This window comes from Melanotaenia boesemani, chromosome 11 (genome assembly GCF_017639745.1).
Source record: "Melanotaenia boesemani isolate fMelBoe1 chromosome 11, fMelBoe1.pri, whole genome shotgun sequence".
NCBI lineage: Eukaryota > Metazoa > Chordata > Actinopteri > Atheriniformes > Melanotaeniidae > Melanotaenia > Melanotaenia boesemani.
The window spans coordinates 31971457-31991463 of record NC_055692.1 but is presented as its reverse complement, the minus strand read 5'-3'; the positions used below and the strand labels follow the sequence as shown (position 1 = coordinate 31991463).

Here is a 20007-nt window from a genome sequence, read left to right as displayed (position 1 = left end):
ACTGATGAGATGCCTATGTTTTTCTCAAGTCTTTGGTTTTGGATGGAGTTACCAAAGAAGGTCAAACAGATAAAAGTTAGAAAAAAAATCTGGTGTAAAAAAGAAACTGAGGCACAACCTGCAGATTAATTTCTGGGAACGTCGAGGAGACCGTAACAGTGAGATGAGGCCTGCACTGTAAGCATTTCTCTCTGACAGCACCCAGGCTGAAAGGGCTGTTATTGTTGAGTCTGAAGCCAAATAAACAAAAGCAGCATGAATAGCTGGGGTTGATTCCTCTGGCTTGATTGACAAAACCCTGCCAATTGTGTTAACGTGTCAGCATGCGCTTTCCACCAGCGTCATTGTGAAGGCGAGTAAGGCTGTTGTCATGTAGAGAACAAACTATAACCTTTACTGTTGTCACACCAGCTCTCTCTGGCTGAAATTAGGTCAGGAATACCTACAACGGAGTGCAGGCTTCACTGCGAGTTTACTTCACTTAGCAACATTTTGTACTTAAAGCAGCTGATATTTTACTGTCATGTACGAAGCAGTGAATACATAGAAAAACATCTGTTACATATGCTGCTCTCATCACGTATTTCAGTTTAATGGTGCATTTCAGTTTACTCTATACATCCCAGTCCATTTTTTTGGGGGGGGGGGGGGGGGGGGAGTGGCGGGGTTAGTGTCGTGGATATTACAGGTGTTCTGAGTGTTTCCACAGAGGCAAGGAATAATTTATACCCCAAGCAGATATGAAACTGCACTTGCGTTGCATCTCATGAGATCACAGATCTGCAAGTACATGTCCATTTTGAGGGGAGCAGCTCTGTCTATTTTAGGCCTCACATTATTCAGCATCTTTGTTTGGCTTTGTTAAGTGGATGCACTTTCCCTCATCCATGCAGCTCCTAAGAGGGACAGTGAAATTAGGCCTTTTGTGAGCTTCTCTTTCATCCAGGGTTGCTTTCATGCTGTTAAATGCATAAATTGCCCTTTTGGTTTGAACACAAGCTTTTGTGTTAGTGTGATTGGTTTTATGTCATGTTGGGCTCATATATGCCATAACAGAAATATTAATAAAATATGTAAATACAAGTCTAATTTGGTGCAACTCATTATTGGTGCCAGAACTTTATAATCGTAACAACACGTGTATTTAATTTATGTATTATTTTGGCTTATTTGCCGACATAACTATCATGACTGGTGTTGCTCTCTCACCCTTCGCATGTCTCTACTTTCCCAGCAGACATTTCCAGGATGTGTGATGTGGACGTGTCCTCAGAGCCCACCAGTCCCACCTTTTATGGTGAATCTTCAGACAAGTACTACCATGTGGACCGCTGGCAGAAGCTTCGTACAGCTGTACGCAAACTGGAGTTCTGGGAGAACTTCACGTCTGAGCTTATCGGGACTGGATTTTTCTCCAAAGTCTATAAGGTATCTCCGCTGTTGCATGATGCAATGTTTTAGACCTACATGCGAGCTGCCATCAAAGATAGCTTTGTTCAAGTTTCTAATTGGAACAGTTTTGCCATTCTGGGATTGGCTACAGTGGGGGGCAATATTCCCCCACCTTACATAATTCCCAATGTCACACCAATGTTGCAGAGCAACAGGAAGAACAAACTGCCATAGATTGAGGCTTTGTCCCTAATGAAATGAACTGGAAAGAGGCCACAGGGTGGGTGGGTGAATAATTGGGAAAGTCAGAGCTTTGATGTGTCCTGGATGAGTTAGATTGAGAAAGATGTATTTTTGCTGCAGTAAGATTAACTCAGATTACAAAATTTGCACATAGATGGATTAATCTAATTTACCTTTTGAAAACCGAAAGTTCAGTTTATAACTATAAAATAAACAAAAAACATTTAAATGTTTTGCTGCTAAAGACTCTTGGTCTGGTTTAACCAGCAGCTCATGGTGGCTTATGTTTGCAATGTTTGTTCTAAAAAGATGACTTTAAAAACATTGCTGATTGAATAGGAAATGATCACAGCCAGAGTAATGCTACTCAGGAGGGGGGCATTGAAAGTAGTGAATTTTTTACCATCCAAACAAGTCCAACCTCAAAATTTTCACAGCTGTATGAGCAAAAGTGATATAGTGTGTCACTTCTGCATCAGACAGTTGTTCACTTTGTCATTATATGCAGTGTGAATGCAGCCCCAATGGGTCCCCGTCCCAAGCCCGAATAAATGCAGAAGCTTGTGTCAAAAACGGCATCTGATGTATTTATTTGCCAAATCAATATGCAAATCATTTTTAGTGTCTTGGGGATAGAGGCAGATGATTTGCTGTGTTGGTCCCTGATGGGAACGGCAATGAAATGAAGAAGAAAAATATGTGAAAATGTTGTGTGAAAACCACTGTATAGATTTTACACAAACTGCTGTTTTGAGTTGTTTTATATGGCTAAATTTTTTGCACTTCCCTTGACTCCTTTAGAGTGAGTGGCTTTAACTCACTCTTCAGGAATCTTTATGATTTTCTGAACCAATAGTACTCCAACTGCAGTCTACTGCAGGTAATATACAGCACACTTATCACTTCCCACAAAAAAAACCAAAAAACAAACAAAAAAAAAACGTTAACACAGTAACTACTTAATGTAATTAATTGTGTTAACATTTTTAACGCATACGCAGCATCTGTCATTTATAATAACAAGACATGGAGGTGTCTAAAAGTGAGCTAGGTCACTCTATGGATGGATTTGAGGGCTTCACATTGTGGGGAATGAGGATGTTTTAACACCCACACTTTTCCTGGTGAGAGAATTCAACCCCCTTCACTTTCCCCTGCATTTAAAAAAAGAATGCTAGAACCACAACTATTATTATTCCTTCTGCTGCCTTTAACAACACCAATGTTCTTCAGGTGATGCACAGCACAACTCGGAAGGTGATGGTCGTGAAGATCTACAAAAATGATGTGGACCAAGACAGCATTGTACGAGAGATCAGCCTGCTGCAGAAACTCTCCCACCCAAACATTGTCAGGTAATATTACTGAAAGGCTACACTTGTTCAAGCGTTTGTATTTGTTTTTAAATTATTGGATTTAGTCAAAATGAACTGCTCGGGAATCTTTCTCCCAACACAGGCAGTCTGTCTTCTGTGTCTCAGCAGGCTCTAAACACTCCCACATATCATGTGAAACAGATGGTACAAATAAGGAATTGATCAGAGACAGTGTGGTCTGAAGGAAATCTGCATGATATATGATAACCAATAAAATCCCAAAGTTTTTTTGTATTAACCCTCCAAAAATGGAGCAGCCTCCAGAAGTTCCCTGTTAGCATAATTCAGTTTTACCTGCCCTAAAACAAAAACTATTAATAGCTAAAAACAATATTTTTTTTCAGCTGAAAGCTAAGACACCTGCTTGTCAAGATGTCTTACGTTTCAAGAAGTCACGGGAGTAGGAATGTTCAGTGGAGAAGCAGCAGTGATTATCAGAAAGACTGAGTGATAGACAGAGAGATTTAAAAAATAATTTATTCTGCAGTTTATAGTGTTTTAGATAGTTTTACCATGGGTTTTAAGCAGACTTGGCATAGTTTCTTGTTTTTTTGGCACATTAGTAGTTTTTAGCTTAGTTTACATTAGTGTAGGGTCGTCTTAACATTGTTCCCTGTTTCTTTCCGCACATCTGGAGTCAATGGCACAGAGGAAATATTCGGTGGAGCAGGTGTCACTGTGTGCTGAATCTGAGGGATTTCTCATTGGTGCTGTTTGTCCCTTGCTTGCAGCTGTAGTTTCAAGATGGCCGACCATTATGTTCTAGAATGCGCCGCTAGGTGGCAGCAGCAATTGTAGTAGCTCTGTTTTTAACTTATGATTTTTTTTGCAATATAGCCGTCTTTTTTAAGATATCAGCTGTCAATCTGTGTCTGTTCGGGTAGATTTTTTCGCGCTGGTCAGAGGCTGTGCTATACGGGAGATTTTTCTGAATATTTTTTCTTTTTGCAAGACTTGTTATTGTGAGTCTCCATGGCAACGAGACTTGTTTACCATCGGGATCAACTGATAAAACTCTCCAAACTCAAGATTATCAGTGAAACAACACTTCAAATCCCAACGGAGTTGAAAAGAAAGAGAAGAGGATGCAGGGCAGGAGCGAGGCAGAGAGAAAAACGGTGGCGATTCAAACCGTTTCTTCCAACGGTTGTTATGGGAAACGTGAGATCGCTAGTTAACAAAATTGATGAACTTCAGGTGCTAACCAGGTCTCTTAAAGAATACAGAGAGTGCAGTATTATGTGCTTCACCGAGACATGGCTGCATGAACACATCCCAGACTGTAATGCGTCTGTACACGGCTTCAGGACGGTCCGTGCAGACCGCAATAAACAACTCAGCGGGAAGCTGAAGGGAGGTGGAATTGCGGTGCTGGTAAACCAGCACTGGTGTCATCCTGAACATGTCACTGTTAAAGAGAAAATCTGCAATAGAGACATTGAACTGCTAGCTGTGAGTCTCCGCCCGTATTATTTACCCAGAGAGTTCACATGCGTTATTCTGGTAGCGGTATATATAGTACCTGGTACCGCTCCAGACGCAGCCTGTGATGTCATTAACTCTGTAGTGGCCAGGCTTCAAACACAACATCCAAACGCATTTGTGGCGATCTCTGGAGATTTTAACAACATCTCCCTCTCTGCAACTCTACCAACTTTCCAACAGTTTGTCAGCTGCTCCACCAGAGAAAACAAAACGTTGGACTTATTTTATGCAAATATTAAAAATGCATACAGCTCCTTTGCCCTGCCACCTTTAGGAAGATCAGACCATAACCTAGTTCTTCTCTCCTCCTCCTACAAGCCCATCGTTCAGCAACAACCAGTCATTAGAAAGGCTATTAGAACCTGGTCTAATGAAGCTGAAGATGCTCTGAGAGGATGCTTCGAGGCTACAGACTGGAACGTCCTATGTGAACCTCATGGAGATGACATCAACGCCTTGACTGAGTGTGTGACAGATTATATTAACTTCTGTGTGGACAGCACCGTTCCAACAAGAACAGTGAGGTGCTTCCCCAATAACAAACCCTGGATCACCAGTGACCTGAAAAAGCTGCTGAACATCAAAAAGAAAGCTTTTAGGGATGGAGACAGGGAGTTATTGAAGTCCACACAAAAACAACTTAAAACACAAATGAAGAAGTGCAAGGAGGACTACAGGAAGAAGTTGGAAAGTAAGCTTCAGAAAAACAATGTGAGGGATGTGTGGTCAGGAATGAAGAAGATCACTGGCTTCGGGATAAAGGAGGATCAGACCGATGGAGGTCTGGACAGAGCGAATGAACTGAACATGTTCTTCAATAGGTTTAGCTCACCTCCTGCTTCAACCCCAACTAGCCACACACCCTCCATGAGCCCACAGCTTTCCTGTCACACCTCCACTCTGTCACCCTGCAGCTCAGTCAAGGACCTGGACACAACCTCATCTCCCTCCACATCAGGACTTCCTGAAACCTCCTCTACCTCCACCTCCACTCTGTCTGTCTCCTGTAACCAAGTCATGCAACAACTGGTGAAACTGAACCAGAACAAGGCTGCAGGTCCAGATGGTGTCAGTCCCAGAGTTCTCAAGACCTGCTCAAAACAGCTATGTCCGATTCTCCAGCACCTGTTCAACACCAGCCTGAGCCAGAAAAGAATCCCGGTGCTGTGGAAAACATCCTGCCTTGTTCCAGTGCCTAAAAAACCACAACCAGCTGAACCAAAAGACTACAGACCAGTCGCCCTGACATCTCACGTCATGAAAGTCCTGGAGAGACTCTTACTGGCTCACCTCAGCAAGCAGGTGAAGACCTTTCAGGACCCATTACAGTTTGCATACCGTAATGGGCTTGGGGTTGAAGATGCAATCATATACCTGCTTCAGAGAGCCCACTCTCATCTGGACCAGTCAGGCAGCACTTTGAGGGTCATGTTCTTTGATTTCTCAAGTGCTTTTAATACGATTCAGCCTGCTCTGCTGTGTGAGAAGCTGCAGAAATTCCAGGTGGATCCCTCCACAACCACCTGGATTTATGACTACCTCACAAACAGACCACAGTTTGTGAGACTGAAAGGTTGTGTGTCTGAGATGGTGGTCAGCTGCACTGGAACACCACAAGGGACTGTACTTTCACCATTTCTATTCACGCTGTACACCTCAGACTTCCAGTACAACTCTGAGTTCTGTCATCTGCAGAAATACTCTGATGACTCAGCAGTTGTTGGGTGTATCAGTGATGGACAAGAAGCAGAGTACAGAGAACTGGTCGGTCAGTTTGTGAAATGGTGCGGTGACAATCATCTCATCTTGAATACCAAGAAAACAAAGGAGATGATTGTTGACTTCAGGAGGAACAAGAACACACATAGAAGTGTTTCCATCATGGGAGAGGAGGTGGAGGTGGTGGAGGAATACAAGTACCTTGGAGTTCAGCTGGACAACAGACTTGAGTGGAAAAGCAACACTGAGTACATTTACAAGAAAGGTCAGAGCAGACTCTACTTCTTAAGGAAGCTGAGATCTTTTAACGTCTGCACCAAAATGTTGCAAATGTTCTACAGGTCTGTTGTTGAAAGTGCAATCAGCTTTGCAGCAATCTGCTGGGGCAGCGGCATCAGAACCAGAGACTTGAAAAGAATTAACAAACTGATCAAGAAAGCTGGTTCTGTGCTTGGAGTAACTCTGGAGCCGCTGGAGTTGATCATCAAAAAAAGAATTCTGTACAAGCTGACGAAGATAATGGAAGATCCTTCACACCCTCTACACAACGCCGTGACGAAACAACAGAGTGTGTTCAGTGGGAGGCTTGTTCAAGTCCGATGCAAGACAGAGAGATACAGAAGATCCTTCCTTCCAGCAGCTATCAGGCTGAAGAACAAAGCCCTTAATTAATTAATGTGATTGTTTTACTTTACTAAAAAAAAAAAAAAAAAAAAAAAAAATTACTACTACTACAATATTGAATTTCCCTTTGGGATTAATAAAGTATTTTTCATTTCATTCATTTCATTTCATTATGGCGCTTCCCTACCGGCTTAAGGCCCATTTATGCTCCCTTACATACGCAAATAGAATAGCGATGTGCGTTTCAAGAGTTGTCATACGTCACCGTCCTCGTACTCCCATGCTTCTTTTGCATTGCCATGGTTATTTGTTAAGTCAATTCCTCCACTAGCAGGCAGTGCTGAGTTCAGAGTTCATTTCCGTGACCCAGCGTCAGTTTCAGACGCTGGTAATGCACCGGTATGAAGTTGTTTCTGACCCCCCCAACATGCCTTAAACACTTGCATATTCTTTCTTCAAAAGCTTGTGCAATTTCTACAATTGTCCTCATTTTAACTTTTCCTTTCTATTCTTTTGTTTCCTTCCTGATCCTCTTCTCTGGCTTGTTTCTTTCGCTGCTCGAATGTCAGCTATTCTGCTCATCACTGCCCCCTGCAATTTCCGGTGGTATTGCTCCGTCTTCTGCGTAATCTACAAATGGCTAAGCTCCCTGAAAACGGACCAAATTATGCACATAACCAACGCAGGAGATGGATGAAACTGTCCGTCTGTCTGCATATCCATCTTCTGTGTCGAGCATAAATGGGCTTTTACCCACATTTTTTTTTTTTTTTTTTTATTTTATTTTTTTATGATAACCTATGATATGCAGACATCGATTTTGGCCTGTAAACAACAGAAAATGTTACACAATGTTTCTTTAAATTTGTCTATGTTGACGAAAAGCTTTAGACAACCAGACAGGTTACGAATTGAACTTCTTATCTTGGTAGCATGTGTCTAAATCTATTGAGAACAATACAATGATCTGGTTGTTTAATCTATGGTGGATGTGAGGGGAAACCTAGTCACAGTGTGGCTGACAGTGTAATCAACACAAGCGTAAAAGGACCTTGGTGCTGTTTTGGTGCTTTCATGTACAGCACTTATGTAAGGTGTGAAGCCAGGCAGATAATAAGCTCTTTTTCAACGTTTAGCAAGGTCAGAGCAATAAGGTCATCAGAGTGCTCCTCTTGCACTTATAGTACAGCCTGCTGCAATTAAAGCTGCAAGAGTGGTATGGGAAGTTAGAACTGACTCAAACCTAGTTACACTATGTAGGTTGTAGATGAATACAGTTGGAAGTCCATTGTTGCCAAGACCCATCTTTTGCAGTCTTATTGATTAACTGTGATCAGGTGTTGGGTTGTCTGAATCACCCATTTGGCAGGTTAAATAGGTCATCATTCCAGTTATGTGAAATTTTGATATTAAAGCTCCTTTTCCTACCAAATATCATTGGTAGGCATCATGATATCATTTATTTAGTAATGCTAAATAAATAAATAAATTGAAAGAGCAAGCGTGTCTTTGTATGAACTATATTCAGATTTGTTTCCTGTGCCTGACATCACAGTAAAACATAACTTTGTTGTATCATATAAAGGACCATGTTGAGTTAAATGCTTATATAACTAACAAGAAAGTATACTTACACTTCCAGTCTTTTGAAGTTTTTGAGTTACTTGAACTTACCTATTATATCCAATAATGCACTTTAACTGCCAATGTTTTGTAAATGTATTTCACATGTAAAGTTAGCTGCTCTTTGAGGCTAAAAGGTGCTAATGCTAATATTATCTTAATGCTAACATTAGTTTGTTAAAATTACATTTGTCACTACCATGTAAGATAAATAATCTTTAATGCGGTGTTAGCAGGTCTTATAGGCTAAAAAGGTGCTATTGTTACTTAAAGGCTAACACTAGCATGCTAACATTAAATGTGCGATTACACTATGAAATAAGTTAGCTCCCATGTAATGTTAGCAGTTTATGAGGTGAAAGTGGAGCTTGTCTTACCTAAATGCTAACATTAGCATGCTAACATTACATTTGCCATTATACTGCAAGATAAATTCTTTGTTAGCAGGTTTTTGAGTCTAAAAAGTTGCTAATGCTACCTAAATGCTAAACACTAGCATGCTAACATTATATGTGCGATTACACTATTAAATAAGTTATCATGTAATGTTAGCCACTTTTTGAGACTAAAGTGGAGCTTTAGTATGGTATGCTAATATGCTAAGATTACATTTATCATTACATCATTTAGATCACAGCTACTACTTGCAAATTAAATTTACTGTTGAAATCCTTTCCCCGCAGGCTCTATTGGAAATTATTAAAATGACTTAATATTTAACTTGACTTTATTGATCATTTAGAAGAAAAAAAAATCTCCTCCATACTCCATATTAATCCTGTCATTCTAGATATCTGGGCATCTGTGTGAAAGAAGACAAACTATACCCCATTTTAGAGGTGAGTCCTGCTCTTTGTTTAATACTTTGCCACACATGATCCAGTGTTTTTCTGTATCTTCACCATCTGGCTCTGGCCTGAATGTGGCACAACTAACATGCATTATATGTGACATTTTTTGTGACATTAATACACTTGACATCAGAAAAGCAAGTCTGACCAAAACCAGGTTTTTGAATTCATGTGTTTGACTGGGCATTAAATATTTAACACTTTTGAGTAGTTTGGTTTGAGGTCATGCTACTCAACTTCCCAGTCTTAGGAACAAATAGTAGTTGTACATTTGTACTGTGGCTGTTGGCATTTAGGAATCTGTCATAATACAGTAATTATCATAAATTTCCAATTACATTCGATTCATCTGCTCTAGCTTTCTAACTCCATTTTTTAAAGCAATTTTTTATGCGTCTCTTACTTGGACTCAGTGTAACCTGTGTATTGGCTGGATGTTTCAGTATGTAAATGGTGGCTGTCTGGAGGAGCTTCTAGCCAGGAAAGATGTTCCCCTGTGCTGGAAAGAGAAGGTGGACCTGGCTTGTGATATAAGTAGAGGAATGATCTACCTGCACTACAAGAACATTTACCACAGAGATCTCAACTCTAAGGTAACAGCAGCAGTCACACACCTTTATCTGATGTCTCCTCAGCTTCTACTCACAAGAGCATTAAATTCTTGCTGCTTTTAGGTTCTGTTGGGACCAGCTTCCAGTAAGGTTGTTGCAGACTCCTTGGGAGCTATGGATTTTTCACAGTTGAGTAGTTTTGCTTCTGAGGCTGTGTTCTCAAGGGCAGCAGCAGTGGTTGACCTTTCTCTTTCACCTTCTCGAAGTGGACCATAGATACTGGACAGGGATCCATGTTGCCAGAGGTAGAGCCCTCCACTGGTGTATATCCTGACTTGCTGAAGTCCTTACTGAAATGAGCTTGACCAAGAGAGGCAAATACACACCTCTGTGCTTTGGTTCTTAAAAATGGGTCCAGTCTTTGCTCTTTTGGCTGGTGCTTCACCTATAAGCAGTGTTGCTGGTTGCTCAAATAATTACCACTTGAAAATTGATGTATTGGTAGTGTAGGCTTATTCGTTTGTAGCTGGCACCAAGACCAACAAATCATTTATGTTACGTGACATTTAAAAAAAGATGACTGATCATTTTTGAGAAATATCTACTACAGGAAATTTGTTATCATTTTTGAAGAACCACGTTTTTATTTCTATTTTTAGGTTTAAAAATAAAGAAAAATGTAAAACTTTAGATAGGATAGAAAGATTTTCTTTTATGGGGTGTAGATATTGATGTAAATTATGTAAAAAAGGCTGTCATTTCTAACCTAATGACAATAAAAATAGATAAAAATATATTACTGGTACTTTTGGTGTCATTATGTTGTGGAAATTCAATGCAATTATTCCATGAAAAAAACTGAATAAATGCTAAAAAAAAAAAAAAAAAAAAAAAAAAGAACCTGCACTTATTATTATCTTTATATTTAAAAACATTAGTTAATTCTTTAGCATTTTTAGCCATTAATTAAAAGCCATTGTGGAAGGTCCAGAGAGCCACTTGTGGCTCCGGAGGCACAGATTGCAGATCCCTGACTTGGTGCCCCAAGTCTGGAACAAGAAAGTACTGTAACTACACCCAGTGTTGGTTCCAAGGTCCTAAGTGGGGCACATAAGCGCACCTACTCATTGAATTCATATTTTGTATTGCGCTGGGAAATGATTTTGAGAAAAAACAGTAACAGCAACAGATTTATTAGATAGTGGGCCTGGTTGCTGTCATCTATGTGCTGATTTGCTTTATCAGCTTGTGGTGCACTTAACAACAAAAATGGCAACTTTATGTGGAAACAGTTCATGGTGTATCTTTACATTTGTCTTTTGCAGCTGATGCAATGTTCAGAAAAGTTTGTTCAATCTGTCTTCCTCCATGTTTCCTTACTATGGTTTAAAAATGTCCATTTACTGCCCTGGAGATTTCTTTGTCTTTTATAATTTACTTTCACTGACCTACTTGGTTATGTTTTCATTTGTAATTTTTACAAATTCACTCTTGTGACTCTAGTTATTGTATCGGGCTGCTAGTTTCCCTACAGCACTCCAAAGAGCATGACTTCCAGAGGAATTATTCTAAACATTTCTTATTCAGCGTTACAGAAAAATAACATACCTAGAGCGGATATTAACATCAGTTAACTCATACAGATCATATAGCAATTTTAATAGAGTTTATTTTAGGTGGTGAAATGTCATGTATTAGAATCATTTTTAACTTCATATTAAATCTTGTTTTTTCTTATTTCCTATAAAATGGCTAGACACTTAGTGTGCTCTCCACACATTGATTTTACTTACAAAGAAATCTCTGTTTTCCCTTTAATCCTTTGTGACAGTCATGCAGTATGAGGCCTTGAAAATCCTCTATAAACTGGTGCGTGGGTGTGTTTGTGTGGGTGCTGCCCCTCCTCTGGTTGCCAGGCTTCCCAGAACAAGCAGCCAGTAATGCAAAGGAACATCATGACAGTTACTTTTGTCATGTTAATAGATTGCTGTTAACTAAGTGCTGTTGCTGCACACTAACCTGTTGGGTCTTGTGATACAGATCACCATGAGGCGCCTCTTTTTGGTTCTGTTCTAACTTTTTATTCACACAGAAGATGGTTGGTTTGCATCACGCTTTGCAAACAGAAGGCTGATTGATCTTCCCATGATGATCTGATTAGATAATTGATCTGAAAATTCAAAGCTGAGCAAGGCACTTTAAAAATGAAAGAAGGGGGGTGGGGGCTCGGGCATTTCACGTGTGTGCAAGTACTACAGAGAAAAAAGAAAGACAAAGTTAGAGATGCAAACAAAAAGAGAGATAAAGGAGGAGATGAAAAAAATGTCCATGAAGGAAAACTGTTTTGCCTCCGTTCAAGAGATGGTCAGCGAAAATATCAAGGATAATGTGTAATTCTGTTCAGTAAATGTCAGCGTGGCATGATTGATAGCTTACATTGATAGCTTGTGATTGATAGCTTCCTCTTTAGGTAATCTACAGAAGTATTTAAAGCATTTATATCCTGTGTAGAAGTTTTGGAATACAGCCAGAAAATATAGTGTTTATCCAGAACCTCTATGGTAATGGGTGATCCATGATAACACCATTATTTAACACGTTTACATATTTAAGATTTCTATCTCTACTGTGAAAGAAAAAGGAGCTCTTCCATTGTTTTTGGTGCTACACTGAAAGAAGTGAAATGATGTATCCAAGACATTTTACCCCCAGCTCCACAGCTGTTTATGTTATGTTTATACCCCAAAAATCTGAGGATTACATAGAATCAAGAAATATTTCTCAATTTATTTCTATTTTTTTGTGAAAAGAGTAATAGCTTAATGGAAAGACATTAGAAGAACAATTAAACATCAACAACATAACTTCCATCAGATCTGGGACCTTGTCATTTCCTATGTTACAGGAACAGACTTGACACATGTGTTGGAAATACCTGAGGATGTGCAAATTATGGTCCTCTGCAGTAACCACTATTACATATGTTTGTGGGGTTTATTTATTTATTTTTATTTATTTATTGCCTATAAAATGTTTAAAAACAAAGTACAACTTATTAATCTTTTCCCCAACTAGTACTAAAACAACCTTGGTGGGAGGATGTGGGGTTTTGTTGCTGTTTGTTGTTGTTGTTTTGTGTGTGGTGTGTGTCTGTATGTCTGTAATTTTTTCACTTTGTTGTAAAGACAACAAAAAGATTGTTGCCAAAAAAAAGAGACGCAGCCAAAGATCAACAAGTGAGAGTAAATGTGTATATCTTCGATTCAATTCAAATCAATTCAATTCAGTTTAGTTCAATTAATTTATTTTATTTTAATTTAATTTAATTTAATTTAATTTAATTTATCTTAAAATAATTTGACTCCAAGGGCCAATTAAAGGCACATCGGCAGTTTTACACACTTACTTTTTCCCCATTTTATTATTTGAATAATAAAGATAAATAAATATGAAAATGTGGGCTGTACATACATTCACATGTAGGAATATCAGCTGTGCAGTCAGTTAAGTGTGGAGCGGGGTGAGTTGGCATGACAACAGTTGGTGTGAGCCAGTACAGGTCCATCGTTGTAATGGGGTATGAAGCTTGTGTGTGTTGTAAGAAGGTGTGGGTGGGGGGGTCTTAGACAGGTGGACTCAGGTGCTGTGAAGTTTGGGGAAAGAGAAGATTTGAGCAGTTGAATGGCCTGGGAACGGAGATCATCCTTCTCGGTGTCCTGCACCATGGGCAGAGTTTTAAGGGTTAAAGAAGAGCCAAATCATTTTTCTTACAGACAAAATATGATAATTAATCAAGGTGGATGTTTTTAGAAGTGTACTGACTTTCATGAGGAATACTTGCCTCATTTACAGCTAAACAGTAACTTTTACATCTGAGGTTTCCTGAAAATTATGCAAAAAAGTGCACAAGCTGTAAAGACAAAAATTGCCTCAACAATTTCAGCCAAGATGCTCTGAAGTTTTATCTCAGAAAAAAGTTAATTACATTCCAAAGCCCCTGAGCTAATGCACATGCACGACTCAGTAACACCAAGTCAAATGAATCAGTTTACGCTTCAGGAGAAGTACTGACCCTCCTGTTTGGTGCTTTGTTCGCCGCCTTCTTTGTGTCTAACGGCACTTTACATTTTCATTCCCCAAAATGCTGATATTCTTGGCAGAGAAGTGCTGTGGTTAAATTTAGAGCTGAAGTCTGGAACTGAGGTTTTTCTCCCATGAAAGAGTCGTAATGATGGGCTACTGGAAGGAAACAGTTTCATGGAGCCAGACGCCACTTCTACACACACCCAGCCAAACACATACACACAAACACACACATCAACCTTTACAAAGAGAAAAACAAATTTACATAAATGCAAACCTGCTTATAAACATGCAGCAGCATATGACACTACATTTATACACACAAATCTAAGGCCACCCACGGCTGTTATGCAACTAAATCTGAGCAGCCCTCCCACTTTCTGCCTCTCATCACACCTCCTGCTTTTAGCCTGGAAACTCAACCAGGATTATTCTACATTCTCCAGAGAGTGATTAGTTTTTATTAATTTGAAAATATCTGGTCTGAACCAGCAGCTCAGTGTGAAGGAGGCAACCCTGTCCCACAAAGGCAGCCAGCCAGGCAAATTGAGTCCCTGTTGCGTAGCGGACTCTTCACATGTGGTCCAAGTGAATTATTTAGTGTTCTGAAAAGGTGCTGACAGCAGATGCTGTTCAGCCTACTGACAAGTGAAGAGACTACAGAGACTGTTTGTGTGGCAGCTTTTCTAGGAAACACGTGGATACAGAGTGGAAGTCATACAAAGAGTCATGTTTTTGAGTAAAAACCACTGTGGACAAAGAGGAGTGAAGTTTCTTTTCCCAGCCTTACGCTGCCCTCTGCTGTCACGGTCTTACATTACATGTCTTTCGTGCCTGCGTCTCTGTAGAACTGTTTGATCCGGGTGACACCTCGAGGTCGGGAGGCCTTGGTGACGGATTTCGGCCTGGCGAGGGAAGTGGTGGAGCTGCCGGTGAAAGACCCCGGCAGGAAGCTTTCGCTGGTGGGGTCGGCCTTCTGGATGGCCCCTGAGATGCTCCGAGGAGAACCATATGACCGCAAGGTAGCTGTCCTGTCTCATATTTTCATAAAGTTAAATGTTCTTTTTCTTTTTTATTGGTTTATTTTTGCAGGGATGTTATGGATCAACAAGCATTACTGTAAATGTACCAGAGTTAGCCAAATGGCTATTTTTCAAAGAAAAATAAAAGCAAAAAACAAACCGTAAGATAAAATATTGCACATGTTCACACAACAATGAAGACAAAAGTATACAGAATATACTAATGACAAATACAGTGTATTCCTCATGTAAGTGGTGATTTTGCTTTTACAAGTAATAAAAAAAGAAAGCTTGGTGCTAGTGTTATTTTCTTTAAGTTTTTTAATTAATAATGTGTTTTGTAACATGATAGAAAATACCTAAAATGAAGTTCAGAAGCCTGATGTTCTTTCCCAAACAACTTTCTTTGTGGTTTACTCTTTCAGGTGGATGTTTTCTCCTTTGGCATTGTGCTGTGTGAAATCTTGGCCAGGATCCCAGCTGACCCTGAGATACTCCCCAGAACCCAGGTAGAGCTGGGAACAGCAGCACATTTCCCACAAATCTCTGCTGGAATTACAACATATTCTGTAGTTTGTACTGCAGCAGCATGCCTATAGTGATGTGCTGTAAATGATGCGTTTCAGGACTACGGGCTGGACGTGAAGGCATTTAGGGAGCTGGTGACTGACTGTCCTCAGCGGCTCCTGGAGTTAGCAGCCAGCTGTTGCATGGTATGTAGGTAAAAGTAAACACTGTACTTACTGCTGAGACCCTGGAAAGAGAGAAAATGCATTCGGAGCAGCAGTGGTCTTTGTACTTGTGCTAGCAATCCCACATTATTCCTGTAGCATCTCTATAGTCTGTAAAAAGATCTCAGGAGAGCTCTCATTCAATCATTTCCTCAATATGAGCCTTTATCATAATGCATTTAACTACATTTAAATAAATTAACCTTTCATTTGATATCTCAGTTTGGATAATTGCAGATTATAATGACCATTTTCTGCCTGTCCCACTTCAAACACTTCATAAAGCTGTATGAAGGACACACTGGCGTTTCAACAGTAGTATGAGAAGCTAAAAACTACAAGGGATCTGGTGTCTAGGAGCCACAAATATTTCCTGCCTCAATTGCAGACCAATGTCATTGCTAGATAAATATGTTTTCTTGATCCTTCTTTTCATCATCCATCTTAATTAAAATGCTAATTATAGAGTTTTAAGACCCAATTTAGAAGCGCTAAGGTTTGGATCAGACTTGAGGTTTTCTAGTAGTTGGTTCCAGATATTAAGAGCAGAGAAAGTCAACACTGATTCTCCTTTAGTTTTAACTCTCAGGATGGAAAGCAAACTTGACCCAGATGATCTTAGAGCTCTCAGTGGCTCTTATGACATCAACAGATCACATAATTGAACCAAAATGAATTCTTGTGCGTCATCTTTTGCCATTTACCTGTTCAGGTAAACATGTTTGATGCACTCACCGGCCCAAATAAAAATAGCCTGTTATTTTCACATGAATGGAATAAGAATTTATCTACACTCATACTTGATTTAATGGTCAGGGTTGAACGAAGCACACAAGTGAGAAAGAAGTGTTTGACAAACATGTAGAACAAAAGTAAAAAAAAATGTTTTTAGTTGTAAAACAACTAAAAACAACTTAAATATTTTGTACTTACCCAACAACCAGCTGTCCAGACAAAGAAGACACATGAAAACAAACCTGTCGCTGTGTCGCTACATCCTAACCAGTTATGGCCTTCCTGTCTGTCTATTTAGTCACAATGTGGCTTAAATACATCTGCATTAAAGGAGCTTCTCTTCTTTTAGACACTCTCCCTTCACAGCTATGTCAAAAGCAGGATTGGCAGCAGAGATGTTCACAAGTTCTTTTTTTTCCAAGTCTCAAGTCACTGTAATGAGTAATCTGCCATCTGGTCTGCTGAGATGACTGCATTAAAATATCCAAGGAATTTAAAATACATTCTCACCCTTTATCTACCAGCATTTAGTAACATCACTGATCTTTAGCTTAAACTGACAAATACTCTGTCTTTCTCCACTGGATGATTCCTTTGCTTTACTGAAGTCGGAAAACCTGGAGATAAACATGGAAATTTTTTTAGATTAGTAAATATGCTCTTAACATAATTTATAATTATAAACCAAAAACCAGCTGGACCCCCAGAGAAATTTAAAATATACTGCAATTCATTGGGGGGGGGGGGGAATATGCTACACTTTAGTGCAGAATCAGTTGTTCTGGTTTTAGAAGTTTAAGACGTTTCCCTGCTGCAACACACACGATCCAAATGAGGCTTGTCAAGTTCTGCACAAGCCTATGCTTGTGCAGTAATATTGACCACAATAAAACAAATCCAGAAGTATTAACCAGTAACACAGTTACTGTGTTTAAAAATTAACACACTGAGATGAAGAAGTTCCCTCTGGATCATAATTGGTCAGGCGGAAAACATCTGGTGGATGGGAATTTATCAGATGAAGATGGCAGAGCTTCCTCGTCAAGATCTGTTCCTCCACACAACACCAGCTTTTTGTCACAGTGAAAACCAGCTTATAAAGCCTTCCCACCGGCTTTTAGTCCGGCTTTACCTCAACTTAAAAAAACCAGCATTTACCCTGAGTATGAAAGCAACTGAAACCACATAAACATATACTTCTGTACCAGCGAGGCTGGTGTATTTTAATAGAAACTACTGTTATATTGCCCATGGTAATGAGCAACACTGTCCAACAAAACCAAATGGAAAAGAAGCTGGCAACTTTAGCATCTCTTTTAAAATTATTCTCCTTCTTGAGCTCCTACCAGCGGAAGACTAGCCCCATATTTTGTCCTTTTTGTATTTGTCCTTTTTGTATCGTCTGGTCATGCTGCCTTTCAAATCCCCTTTTTCGCTTTGTTGCTGCTGCTGCATATGCATGATCCTGCATTTTTGTAATTAACAGTTTAACAGATTTTCCAACTTGCCTAGGTAGTAAGCTGCTCCCGTTTATCTTCTCCTCCCGTGTCTCACTGTGCTCTGGCTCACAGGAAAATGCGTAGTTGGTGCCATTTGTTTCTTGTCAACGGCTGAGGTTTCAAGACCGTCATGGCGCTGCCCTACCGGCTTATCCATCATATGTATCAACAAATCTGAAATTCTTTACTTACGAGAACGTGTCAGATCATTAGCGGAGGTCATAATACACCAATGATAACACATGCAGACATCGATTTTGGCCAGTAAACAACAGAAAATGCTACAAAATGTCCCTTTAAATGGTTGCTAAGTCGGTGTATGTGGACAGCTGTGAACTTAAATACCAAACAGTGAATTCACGTTTTTTCTGTATTTACTACAACCAGCAGTGTCCACATGCAGACACATTCCACATATGCACACTAGAAAGCACAAGTACAGTCTCCAGACAGCAAGAAGAGCTGCTTTATTTTATGTGTTTTGCTCCTATACATATCCTGTACATCAGAACGTACACAAAGGCAAATTTACTTTTATAGCATTTATAAGGCAACCTAACCTGGTTTACTTGATCGAAAGAAACAGACAAAAGAATACATACAGTGAGTGAGTTTAAACAGACAGGTGCCAATGGAAAATACATTATCATCATCGTCATTACCATCAATCAACAGCAAGAAATTGTATTCAAGAAAAACTCTGCTTCTGTCTCTGCTTAAATGGCTTTTGTTCAAGTCTTAAAAGAGAGTAGTTGTAGTGCTGTGGTGTGGTTAAAACCCTAACTGAAAGACATCTTTCTCTTTCTGTCTACGAGCATGGTCAGAGGGCCACATCACCTAATCCTAGAAATTCTGAAACCCTTTAAGATGATTAGGTGTCTGCCACTGATAGGACCCTCACATGGGTGGATGTTGCATTGTGTTTTGTTTACATTGTTTCCTCTCTCCCAATCAAGGTGGAGTCTTTCCGACGGCCAGCGTTTACAGAGTTACTGGACGAACTGGGGGAAACCGCTGAGAGTTTGGAGCCACCCCCGAAATCTGACCCGCCCACAAGCTGAAAGGAGCATCTGAAAATCCTGCCAGTCCCTCATCAGGGATTATTATTGGTCACTGTGTAGACAGGAAGCTGGAAAAACATTCATTTTAAAAAGACACAGCATCCCTCTGCTTCTCAGCTTCAGGGACAACGTATCTTCACTGAGGTCCAGTAGATATTCAGATGGAGGTGGAAGCTTCTCATGGACACTTGCTTTGATATGTTACTGTACAGATGATTGGTAGATACCCTTAGGGGTGAATATACAGATGTATTTGTTATTTTATGATGCTCTGCTCTTACTGTTCTTTGTGGGGGTTTGTTTGTAACCAGCGATGCAGTTTCTGGTCTGTTGATGATTTTTTTTTCTATACCTGTCTGAAATGATTCTGCAGAAATGGATTAGGATCTAGCTCTGACAGGAAGTTCTTCACGAAGTGAGGGTGCACTGCTTTCCACTGGAACTTCTTTTCAGGCATTAGCATGTGTTTGAATGGTGTTGAGTGGATTTTGCTCAAAAAAAAATCCTGACAGTGAGGTCACAATAAGTACATTTTTTTCATCACATATGTCACAAATTGTTCAAACATTTCTGGATTTATAGGGTCACTCAACATGTACATTTTTGGATTGAAAGGGTCCACATTCTTTTGAGTTAAGGTTTTGGGCTCAGATTATTCAGGCAGCTACAAAACTAAATTAATATGGTTTCTGTCATTTTTTTTAATTTAGTCTTTTTCTTTTGTCTTGGAACAAATGAAAATAAAGTATGAGTTGATGCTCCCTTAGCTAAAAATAAAGCTTTTAACCTTGTTACAGAGTCCTTAGCATGTTTTGTTTGTGTTACTAGACATACAGTAAGTAAATATGCGATATGGCTCAAATATATGCTTTGAATCTGGTAAAAATGATAAAAATTGATAAAAAAATTTTCATGCTATAGTTTAATTTAAAATCAACTTGCAGCCTTGCAAGTTTAAAATAAATAGCTTAGTCATTACTAAGCTGGATACTGATTAATCTTCATACTTCAC

At 39.5% G+C, this 20007-nt stretch overlaps 1 protein-coding gene across 4 annotated transcripts in view; it reads left to right on the top strand.

The window, feature by feature from the left end:
* zgc:162952 (PKc_LIMK_like_unk domain-containing protein) overlaps nt 1-19786 on the top strand; it is a 45702-nt gene extending 25916 nt beyond the window's left edge. For 2 of the 4 annotated variants that reach the window (XM_042000289.1, XM_042000292.1), the window contains 8 exons: nt 1238-1428; nt 2869-2990; nt 9253-9301; nt 9757-9906; nt 14796-14969; nt 15395-15478; nt 15596-15682; nt 18891-19786. In XM_042000289.1, the coding sequence (XP_041856223.1) occupies nt 1238-1428; nt 2869-2990; nt 9253-9301; nt 9757-9906; nt 14796-14969; nt 15395-15478; nt 15596-15682; nt 18891-18995 (962 nt within the window). In that variant the 3' untranslated portion in view covers nt 18996-19786. Of the gene's footprint in view, nt 1-1234; nt 1429-2868; nt 2991-9252; nt 9302-9756; nt 9907-14795; nt 14970-15394; nt 15479-15595; nt 15683-18890 lie in introns of all 4 variants that reach the window. The other 2 variants (XM_042000288.1, XM_042000291.1) reach the window with 1 other exon arrangement.
* The last annotated feature ends 221 nt before the right edge of the window (nt 19787-20007 follow it).